General features: G+C 40.7%; 1 protein-coding gene across 1 annotated transcript in view; it reads left to right on the top strand.

The window, feature by feature from the left end:
• Positions 1-12237, top strand: part of apbb3 (amyloid beta (A4) precursor protein-binding, family B, member 3) — an 89490-nt gene that overhangs the window by 15552 nt on the left and 61701 nt on the right. Inside the window, exon 2 of the mRNA XM_051933745.1 lies at positions 6944-7131. Coding sequence (XP_051789705.1) covers positions 6944-7131 — 188 coding nt within the window. The remainder of the gene's footprint in view (positions 1-6943; positions 7132-12237) is intronic.

Raw genomic sequence — 12237 nt, 5'->3', positions numbered from 1 at the left:
CTTGCAGATTTTTTTTCTGTTGCTTTTTGTATTCAGTCTTATGCACAATGTGGATAATTTTTTATTAAATGTTACACAGTGCTTTGTAAAGCTCTTCATGGTGATGTTTGCAGTGGAAGGTTCTGTTTAATAAAAGTTCAGCCTAAAGCGAGAAACATTTCTATCTGGAGATGGTGGCTAGAGACGTAATGAGTGGCAGGTAGTCACATTCAGCAGAATCAGCCAGCAGTGCTTTGATTCAGGCCGGCTTTAATCCTTGCGGATGCAGGGAGCTTTGACCTTGTAAGTACTCAGCTGGCTGTGGATTATACTACACCAGATGCTCATCAGAATTCATTAGAGGATTAGAATGAATAGAGGTCAACCTCAGAGATCTTCCCAGGCACCACGTATTATTTTTTTTAATTTACTAGGATCAGATAATCAATCAATGCATATTATATATAGCACTTCACACAGTAAAAAAACTCAGACTTTTATAAAGTAGACCACAATTCATAATAGCAACAGATGAAATTCAACTACTGCCACTCTGACTTCCAATGGAAAAGCGTGGAGCGCAACAGAGCCAGTGTTGTTAACATGCGTCATGGGAGGCCCAAACCGTAGCCTGTGGTCAAGACCAAGAGCAGATAGTAAATCCATGGAGGCACTTAGACTGTGTTTGGCCTTTTATTATCTATCCACTTTGAATTCTGTAGCGATAAACTGCAAGCACTTGCAGAATAGCTGACTCATTCAGAACCCACAGAGAGTGAGAAATGAAAACTGAATCAGAAACCTTTGTGGTTTACAGTCCACTTACTTAGTGATTGCTTTGTCAACTGTATATGCACTATATGGCTAAAAGTATGTGGACACACCTCCAAATAATTGAGTTCAGGTGTTCCAGCTGCACTCATTGTTAGCAGATGCCAAAAATCAAGCACACTGTGCAATCAACATTGGGTCATACTGGAGATCTCAGTGACATTAAACATGGCACATTCATAGGATGCCACCTTTGCCACAAGTCAGTGTGTGAAATTTCTACTCTGCTAGATATGCCACGGCCAACTGTAACTGCTATTGTTGATAAGTGGAAGCATCAAACAGCCACAAAGCGGTGGACCATGCAAGCTCACAGAGTAGGGCCATTGAATTCTGAAGTATATAGCTTGTAAAAAGTATCCATCCTCTGTGGCATCACTTACAACAGAGTAACCAACTGCCTCTGGAAAGAATATCAGCGCAAGAACTGTGTGTGATGAGTTTCATGAAATGGGTTTCCATGACTGAGCAGCTGCACACAACCCTAAGATCACTATCTGCAATTACAAGCGTCGGCTGGAGTGGTGTAAAGCATGCTGCCATTGGAGCAGTGGAAACGTGTGTTATGGAGTAATGGATCACGCTTCACTATCTGGTAATCTGATGGACAAATCTGAGTTTGGTGGATGCCAGTAGAACACTACCTTCCGGACTGCAAAGGGCCTACTGTACAGTTTGGTGGAGGAGGAATAAAGGGTCTGGAGCAGGTTTTGAACTAGGCCCGTTGGTTCCAGTGAAGAGTCAGCACAGAAAGACATTGTAGACAATTGTGCACTTCCAACTTTGGTGTCAACAGTTTGATGAAGGTCCTTTTCTGTTCTGGCATAAACCTGACTGGCCTGTGCAGAAAATGGACCTCAACCCTACTGAACACCTTTGGAATGAATTGAAATTGTGAGCCAGGTCTTCTTGTCCAACATTAGTAACTGACCTCACAAATCCTCGATAGATAGATAGATAGATAGATAGATAGATAGATAGATAGATAGATAGATAGATAGATAGATAGATAGATAGATAGATAGATAGATAGATAGATAGATAGATAGATAGATAGATAGATAGATAGATAGATAGATAGATAGATAGATAGGCGATAAAACTTTATTTGTCCCCTGGGGCTGAATGGGCTCATATTCCCATGGACACATTCCACAATCTTATAGAAAGCCTTCCCAGATGAGTTATAACAGCAAAGTTATAAGGGGCAAGTCAATATTAATAGATAGATAGATAGATAGATAGATAGATAGATAGATAGATAGATAGATAGATAGATAGATAGATAGATAGATAGATAGATAGATAGATAGATAGATAGATAGATAGATACTTTATTAATCCCAAGGGGAAATTCACAGTCATGCACGGAGCTGCTGGAAAGGCTGCCACTCGCGGCGGCGCCTGAGTGAAGGGTTAGGGTTAGGGTTAATGCCCATTGTCTTGGAATGGGATGTCCAGCAATCTCATTTTGGTGCGACGTTCAGGTGTTTACAAATTTTTTGGCCATACAGTATATATTGTGTATCTCTGTTCCTTTACGTGAGAGTTTTACTAAGTAGGGTTAGGCTTCAAATACTATGTGTATCATTTGTGGTCTCTAGAGGGTGCTATTGACCCAAATTCAAACCTTACAAAAAAAATCTATTCCTTTACAATGACGGTTTTATCAGGTCAGTAGTAAGTAAGTATGTCTGGTTTCTTTGCATCAGTCAGATACTGTATATGTTCTTCGTGCTAAGCTAACTACTGCTTGGTGTTCTCTATTCATGTTACATCCCGCACAACACCTCAACGTATGTATTTGTGTAGAGGGAGCTCTGTCCAAATATGTGCTTTAAACATGTGAGTGCGCTGAAGTAAACATCAGTGTTGAAAAATTTAAAAAGTTAATTTGCATTAAAGGATAAGTTTGGTATTTTTCAGGTCAAGGTTATTTTTTCATAAAAATGGTATATATGCATTTGCCACACAAAAAGTTAAATATTTTCTATAGATTTAAAAAAATACATAGCCTTTTTTTATAATGGGAGCAAAGAGCGCAACCCTCCCTTGGGTAATTCTTTGTGTGATATATAACATATTTTATAAGTGTAAATTGACCTATTTTGTTATCTGTATTATGCTAAAATAAATTTAGCAAAAATATTTTTGAGTGAGACTGAGAGAAGAGATGCAATCAGAACAGAAGATCAAAAGAAATGACGACTATACCATTATGAGAGTAAAAATACCATAGTCAAATTATGAAGCAAAAATTTTAAAATCAGAAAGAACCTAAACCAGTCGCATTGTAAGCTTAAGGTCATGACCTCTAAAGGCCCCGCCTCCAACAAATGCAGGATGCATCCTAATGATGGGTGGAGCCCATGATAAGCAACAATGGTGGTGAGAACGGGCCAAATAAATTTACAACTAGCATAATATATAAAAAAAAGTGCTATCGGCAAATAATTCCTGGGAATAGAAAACCCTAACTGGAGAGTCAGATTACATAAATTCATGAAAATAAACATGTTAAAAATAAATAACAGATGACTTCATTAAAATCTGGATTCCATTTTTGGAGTTTAATGTTCAATTAAATCCATTTTGAAAATGTTCTAATTTGTTCGTTTTACTTGTTTTTGCGACATGCTTTCAATACATCACATGACCATGATTGTTATGTCTCTGATATTACCGAAGTATCGAAATATCGTGGAAGTTACACTGTAAGCCACCCCCAGGTAGATTAACAAAATCTGTACAAATCTTTAGTGGAACTATTTTGTGTGGTGATGGCACATGGTGGTATGTATATTTTACATTATTATGAGATTTTTTTTAGCACGGACAATCAATTTATAGTGATTTCTAACCATTTTAAACTGTTTTGGCCAAGTTTAATTTTGTTTTCATTCACTGTTGTTTGCTAACACGACACAGGAGTTGAGTCACGTGATCATGGTCATGGTGTTCCTTATGTCACAGGTAGTGACGGCACAAATGCAGCACCTTTTCTGTGTTTCAGTATCCCAGTATGGATAAATGAACAAAGGCTTTAGTGTAGTTAATTTAGAGCAAGTAGGCCTTTCAATCCCTCATCACACTTAGCTGCATGTTTGCATCTCTTGGCTATCTATTTTACTCTCACAAATGAAATCCTGTAGACAGACATCTCATTACAGCTTCTAAGCAAAGTAGGCACAAGCGTCTGGTTTTCATTTCAGTTGTGACATTCCTTTGGCCTTTGACTTTCGGCTCTTGTTTTGGCCCCTTAATTCCTGGTAGCCTGGTTATTTTAATTTTCTCCATTCTAACCCTTTGCCTGTCCTGACTTACAATTAAGCATGCATTTCATCCCTTAGTCTTCCTTTTACTTATCATGATAATCCTTGGACACGTATGTGTCTCTTAGTGCTTACAAATTAGCTGATGCCTCTGCAATATATAACTGCAGAATCATTCCACGTTAGGATGTGTAGTGTGTGTGTAGATATTTCTATCAGTTACACTTTGGTGTACATCTTTAGCATTAATGTTTCAAATGCGCCATCTATTGAAAAGTATTTTGTAAATCATGTAGTAATTAAACACATTGTGATTTTCATTCCAACAGATGGTGCAAGCATTAGCACTTTTTTTGAAAGTCTAATTGTAAATGCCATATAATTACAGCAACAGACAAAATGTCAAATTAACTTAACACAAGTAAATTTTAAAACAATAAAATTTAGGAATTAAAAAGGAATCATAGATGGAGTATTAACCTCTTTTGCGTCTATTAAACACTTTGGTGATCTGACTTCATTAATGTAAAAAAATGAGAGCAGGAATAAATCAAGTAAATAAATAAACTCGGGCGGCACGGTGGCGCAGTGGGTAGCGCTGCTGCCTCGCAGTTGGGTGATCTGGGGACCTGGGTTCGCTTCCCGGGTCCTCCCTGCGTGGAGTTTGCATGTTCTCCCCGTGTCTGCGTGGGTTTTCTCCGGGTGCTCCGGTTTCCTCCCACAGTCCAAAGACATGCTGGTTAGGTGGATTGACGATTCTAAATTGGCCCTAGTGTGTGCTTGGTGTGTGGGTGTGTTTGCGTGTGTCCTGCGGTGGGTTGGCACCCTGCCCAGGATTGGTTCCTGCCTTGTGCCCTGTGTTGGCTGGGATTGGCTCCAGCAGACTCCCGTGACCCTGTGTTCGGATTCAGCGGGTTGGAAAATGGATGGATGAATAAATAAACTCCATTAACAAATATTAAAAGGGTTCACTGGCTTGTGAGTACCTGAGTTTGAGACCCCCATGGTCAAACAATCAGCTACTTTCCTCTGTGGGACAGTCTGTGGGCTCCAATGGAGTTAATACTTGGGGTTAAAAATTCCTATTAAATTTTTCAGTTTAAAATTTACTATTAGGTTATAAAGTCAGTTGTATACACCATCTGTTGGAATGAAAATGCAATACATTTTAATAGTAGACACAAGAAATGCCTTAGAATTGGCATGTCAATAATGATGCCCTTAAGTGAGCATGTCGTGAGTGATGTTGTAGGTGTCATGGTCCATCATTCCACTGTGATAAATTCATTTTCTCCACAGGGTGATTTAAATGTTGGACAGATTGAAATAAGTGGGTATGAGAATGTTGTATTTTTTACCATTAAAAAGTGTTTAATAATAATAATAATAATCTACTCTCTATATATAAAATCCTAAGCCTAAAAGTGCAACGAATTTGTGCAACAATTTTATGTGACATTTTTATGTCATGTTTTTTGTCACGCTTTAAATCAGGCTTATTTTAAAACCTATATATATATGTTTGGGATCATTCTTTTCAGAATTTATTGAACTTTAATGTGATGTTGTTAGATTTTCAGATTCTTATTCCATTTTTAAATTATTAACTAAAATATCAAGAAAGTCATGGTTTTTAATATCAACAAAGTCGTGGTTTTTAATTTCAATAAATCATTATTATTTCAATAATTTATCTTAATAATTTAATTCAATAAATTACATTATTTTTGATTGAGTAGGCTTTCTTTCACAGGAACAAACTATTTAAAAAAATGATCTATTCATAACACCAGTGTTTGCATTTAGATGATTTAGTTAGCTGAAGGTCGAGTTACAATGACCCATTGCATATCACTTTAGTTTTCATGTGATTTTTCCTGTTATTTAAAAAAGTTTTTTTTTTATCTATAAGAATGTAACTTAAAATGAATGGATCATTTATTTAGTCTCTTATAAATACTCATCAAGCATAGTGGACCTCAGTTTAACGGGAATGCTCCAATCAGTAAGAGAGTAAATATTTTATTCTCATTTCACGATTTTTACTCTGTTAAATAATAATTACTTTTTCTTTTACATATTTTTAGAACTTCATGATTTTGACTCCAATAAATAATCATTTTTCTTTTGCACATTTACAGATTTTACTAATATTCTGGCCGCAACTGAGGGTTGGGTGCCGAAGGCGCCAGGGGGCTTGGTCCCACTAGTATTACTAATAAGGATGATCTGATTTTCTTCTCTGCTTGTCTTGGTGACAGCTGAGATGGCAGCAGGGCAGACAGGTCAGCCCAGACTTCCCTCTCCCCAGTTACAGTCCAGCTCTTCCTGGGGAATTCCCAGACCTTCCCAAACCAACAAAGACATAGAATCGCTCCAGTGTGCCCTGCAGAGTCCCACCTAGTGGGACATGCCTGGAGCGGGTTTGGGCAGAGCCACCCTGTGGGGCATTCTTATGACATGCCCAAACCTCAGCCGCCTGTTCTTGATATGGAGGAGCGCAGACTCTACTCTGAGGCTCTCGTCAATTGCTGAGCTTCTCACCTTATCACAGAGTGTCAGCCCAGCCACTTTACAATGAAATCTCATTCTGCTTCTTGTATTCATGATCCCATTCTTTTGGTCATTGCCCTCATGACCATAAGTGAGGACAGGGATATAGATTGACTGGTAAACCAAGAACTCTGTCAATAATAATAATAATAAATTACCATTTCTCATTCAGTGCACTTTACATAGACAGACATTAAGGAAATAATTGCGGTCAGCTTCAAATATTCATTCAGTTTACAAGCTTACAATTATGAGTAAGAGACTGGAGTTCCTGAGTTCTCTTTACTGTGCCTTTTCTTCTTTTCAAGACAACATCTGGAATGATCAAAATCTGGAGCCAGATTCAGATCTACCACCTGGATGGAGAACTATCCGTGACAGCACAGGCACCTATTACTGGCATGTGCCCACGGGCACTACACAGTGGCAGCACCCAACATGTAACCTGGAGGGAGAGCGAGCGACAGTGAGTGGCATTGCTGCACCTGATCCCAAGGTAGGTATAAACAGCAGCAGTGAATACTTTGATTTGTCCTGAAGACAGCCATACTGAATGCAGACTGAGCCCACAGGCTCATTAATATATGCAGACTCGCAGTTCTGTAATTGCTTGTAGTTACATTAATGCTTAGAGTGGATTCAGAAAGTATTCACATCCATATTACTAACCGAAGGTTGTAAACTGGATATGGATGCAGGGCGCTGGACGCTGGGCGCATCGAGGTGCACGCGCACTGCAACGAGCCCGCCACAGAGAAAACAAACATTAGAGGATTCAGTGCATATGTGAATCACATTACAGTATTACAGTACGGAATCTCCAGATGTCCAAACTACACGGCGTAAACCGGATATGGGCGCAGGGCGCAGGGCTGAACTTGCTGTGCTCCACTCTGCCAGCAGTCGGTGTCAGCAAAGGCAACGGAATCACGTCTCCACAAAACGAGACCGCTTTACTACAGATATGCGTATGTAATTAAATGACATTTCCCCAGACGCACCCACCCTCCATGATATGTCATCCATCCAGATATCGGACAGAACAGAAACTGATTGCCATTCTTGGATTTCCGATTCGCTAGCGAATCGCGGGCTTACTTGTTTTGTTCTGTTGTGGCCTTGTGCTAACATCCATCCATCCATCCATTTTCCAACCCGCTGAATCTGAACACAGGGTCACGGGGGTCTGCTTGAGCCAATCCCAGCCAACACAGGGCACAAGGCAGGAACCAATCCTGGGCAGGGTGCCAACCCACCGCAGGACACACACACACACACACACCCACACACCAAGCATACACTAGGGCCAATTTAGAATCGCCAACCCACCTAACCAGCATGTCTTTGGACTGTGGGAGGAAACTGGAGCGCCCGGAGGAAACCCACGCAGACACGGGGAGAACATGCAAACTCCACGCAGGGAGGACCCGGGAAGCGAACCCAGGTCCCCAGGTCTCCCAACTGCGAGGCAGCAGCGCTACCCACTGCGCCACCGTGCTGCCCTGTGCTAACATTGTTTAAGTTAATTTTTTCCCTCATCAAGCAATGCTCAATAGAACGACAAAGAAAAAACAGGATTCTAGAAGTTATCTCTCTATTATATAAAAAAATCTTGAAAAGAGACAAGACTTTTTAGCCTGGGTCAAGATGAGACTTTTTCAGAGAGATAATTTCATGTCCTGTGAGATGAGAATTTGCGCCAAGAGATTTAATCACGCTCGGGGCCGGAAATATAAGACAAAGAGTAGATGGCAAAGTAGGAGGTTCAAAAACACTGGTGTGATACACATGCAGAGCAGGTTAAAGATAATGAAAGTACTAAAATTCCAAAAAGTCTCAAAAAAATGATAGTAAAGATCGCATTAGCGCTAAAAAATGGAAATTATTACTCTGTGAAATAACGGAACAGCGAAAAGAGATCGAATATACGGACATAGGTGATATGAGAGAAGTATGCAGTTGTTGTTTGGCTTTAAACTTTAAGTCAGAGACTTGTAAACCATCTAATTCAGGGGTGACGAACTCCAGGCCTCGAGCGCCGCAGTGGTTGCAGGTTTTCATTCTTACCATCTTCTTAATTAGTGACCAGTTTTTGCTGCTGATTACTTCTTTTAATTAACTTGACTCAGGCCCCATAGTTGTTTCTTTTTCTTTAATTAGCAGCCAAACAATAATGAGACACAAAACAAGCCACCACATGACCAGCTCCCCTGTGCCCATTACACAATATCTGAAATTAAAGAGAGGTGATGGTCTTGGTAAGGTTGATCTCTCAGGTCACCAAAACATTTTGACTGTGCTCTTAGAAATAGCAGAAAAACAACAGTTTTTGAAATGTCTGCTGTGGCAGAATGAGAGCAGCAACAAGCCATGGAATTAAATAACGGGTTTAATTAACAGCAAGAACTGGCTTCTCATTAAGAAAGTGATTGGAGTGAAATTGGTTGGAGTTTGAAACCCCAGTTTAGCTGGTCATCTGTTAGCTCGTTTCACATCTCATTTCTGCTTGGCTGTCATTTAATGAAGAAAGGAATCAATTCAGAGGGCTGAACTCTTCTAACAGGGCTATTAAAGTGATGGGGAAAAAGTTAATTAGCAGTGAAAACTGGTCACTGATTAGGAAAAGGGTTAGAATGAAAACCTGTAGCCACTGCGGCACTCCAGGCCTGGAGTTCGCCACCCCTGGTCTAATTCGTTTTGCCATCAGGGAAAAGTAGTGTTTCTTCCCAGTGAAGAGGCCTATCCGTGAGAATTAAAAGATTTGTCATTTGGTGAAAATTAAATCCATAAACACGAGGGGCAGAGACGCAAAGTGGCTGGTGCGTAGCGCAGGCCGGGGAGGTTGGCGAGCGAAACGAGCAGGGAGCAAAGCCACCTAGTTACAATACAGTAATCCCTCCTCCATCGCGGGGGTTGCGTTCCAGAGCCACCCGCGAAATAAGAAAATCTGCGAAGTAGAAACCATATGTTTATATGGTTATTTTTATATTGTCATGCTTGGGTCACAGATTTGCACAGAAACACAGGAGGTTGTAGAGAGACAGGAACGTTATTCAAACACTGCAAACAAACATTTGTCTCTTTTTCAAAAGTTTAAACTGTGCTCCATGACAAGACAGAGATGACAGTTCCGTCGCACAATTAAAAGAATGCAAACATATCTTCCTCTTCAAAGGAGTGCGCATCAGGAGCAGTGACTGTCAGAGAGATAGAGAAAAGCAAACAAATCAATGGTGCTGTTTGGCTTTTAAGTATGCGAAGCACCGCGGCACAAAGCTGTTGAAGGCGGCAGCTCACACCCCCTCCGTCAGGAGCAGAGAAAGAGAGAGAGAGAGAGAGATAGAGAGAGACAGAGTTTGTTTTTCAATCAAAAATCAACATGTGCCCTTCGAGCTTTTAAGTATGCGAAGCACCGTGCAGCATGTCGCTTCAGGAAGCAGCTGCACAGAAGGTAGCAACGTGAAGATAATCTTTCAGCATTTTTAGACGAGCGTCCGTATCGTCTAGGTGTGCGAACAGCCCCCCTGCTCACACCCCCTACATCAGGATCAGAGAAAGTCAGCACAAGAGAGAGAGAAAAGTAAGTTGGTTAGCTTCTCAGCCATCTGCCAATAGCGTCCCTTGTATGAAATCAACTGGGCAAACCAACTGAGGAAGCATGTACCAGAAATTAAAAGACCCATTGTCCGCAGAAATCCGCGAACCAGCAAAAAATCTGCGATATATATTTAAATATGCTTACATATAAAATCCGCGATGGAGTGAAGCCGCGAAAGGCGAAGCGCGATATAGCGAGGGATTACTGTATATGTTAAAAATATAAAACTGAAATACTGTATCAGCTCCTTTTAACTGATGGATTGTTTAGTCCAGTGGCATTATTTGTTTTGCTTCCGGGGCTTTAGTCACTGATCTCAGGTATCCAGCCCCTGATTTTCTGAGACACTCTCCCCGCCCTGTCATGTGATGACCATAGTCCAGCCCTGGATTTTAGACCCCTTTACCTGCTCTTAAAGAACCTAATTTGGCTCATACAAAATTCCAATGGGGCTTTCCTTTTACTCTGATGATGAACTCTGGAAACTCCTCCCGCCAGATGGCGTCAACAGAGGGTGGCTAAGCCCCTATTAAGTACTAACACTAACAATGTCCCTGGTTTAGACCATCTTTACTCATCTCTGTTTTCTTTCCCAGTTCTTCTATGGTGGCATTCTGTGCCACCACTACCTGATCAAAGTCCTGTGCAGTCACCTCTGACATCAAAATGAAAGCAGATCGCCCAACTTGTCACAAGACCCACTGCCTTGAATTCTTATATCTTGAAGCCTAAAAAGAACCAATTACAGAATTACTTGAGAATAATTATGTTAGGCAGAATGTGCAGTGGGAGCTGGGTGGTCTTTTGGCCCGGAACCTCTGAAGCTTAACTGGAATTTTTCAAATTTCTTTATTTTTCTGGCCTTCCTAAACTCCCTGGTTATCATCGGACTGTAATTTTGAAACTTAAAAAAACAATTCTATATTTAAGGACAGACTCGACTTCTCTTAATTATATATCTTTCTTGTGTAAGTGCTTGCATACTATTTATTCACTGTTATTCTTATCTAAATTGAATTGTTTTTCTTTGCATGCTATTACTTCATTGACATGTTCTACAGCACTTTGGGCTAAATACTTTGTATGAAAATGTGCTAAAGAAATAAATATTGTCGCGTAGCCAGGGCAGGGTTGAGGGGCAGCCTATCCCAGCAATCACTGGATGCAAGGCAGGAACACCACCTGGACACACCATTTAGTTCAAATGCGTATTTTCCATTACATCATTAAACAGATGTACGTAGCTGCCATTTCTTGTAACTTCTCCTTAACTGCAGCAGTACAGTTGTAGCTGAGAGTGACAGACACCACATTCAGCTGGCGCCAGTCCATTTTTAACGCAAAATATCCAATCAGCCAATCAAATGGCAGCAACTCAATGCATTTCAGCATATAGACATTGTCAAGATGACCTACTGAAGTTCAAACTGAACATCAAATTGGGGAAGAAAGAGGATTAACGTGACTTTGAACGTGGCATAGTTGTTGGTGTCAGACGGGCTGGTCTGAGTATTTCAGAAACTGCTGATCTACTGGGAGTTTCATATGCAACCATCTCTAAGGTTTACAGAGAATGGTCTGAAAAAGGGGAGCCGCAGATCTCTTGGTGAGAATGTCTTGTCGTTGCCAGTGGTCAGAGGATAATGGAGAGACTGGTTCGAGCTGATAGAAAGGCAACAGTAACTCATATAACCACTTGTTACATCCGAGGTATGCAGAAGAGCATCTTTGAACATGCAACACGTCGAACCTTGAAGCAGGTGAGCTACAGCAGCAGGAGACCACGCCGGGTGTCACCTAAGAATAGGTACCTGAGGCTACAATTCACACAAGCTCACCAAAATTGGACAATAGAAGACTGGAAAAATGTTGCCTGTTCTGGTGAATCTCGATTTCTGCTGCGGCATTCAAATGGTAGGGTCAGAATTTGGCGTCATCAACATGAAAGCATGGATCCATCCTGCCTTGTATCAACTGTTCATGCTCTTGGTGGTGGAGTAATGG

This window comes from Erpetoichthys calabaricus, chromosome 11 (genome assembly GCF_900747795.2).
Source record: "Erpetoichthys calabaricus chromosome 11, fErpCal1.3, whole genome shotgun sequence".
NCBI classification, from domain to species: domain Eukaryota; kingdom Metazoa; phylum Chordata; class Cladistia; order Polypteriformes; family Polypteridae; genus Erpetoichthys; species Erpetoichthys calabaricus.
The sequence above is the reverse complement of the archived record's forward strand: the minus strand, read 5'-3'. Positions and strand labels throughout refer to the sequence as shown.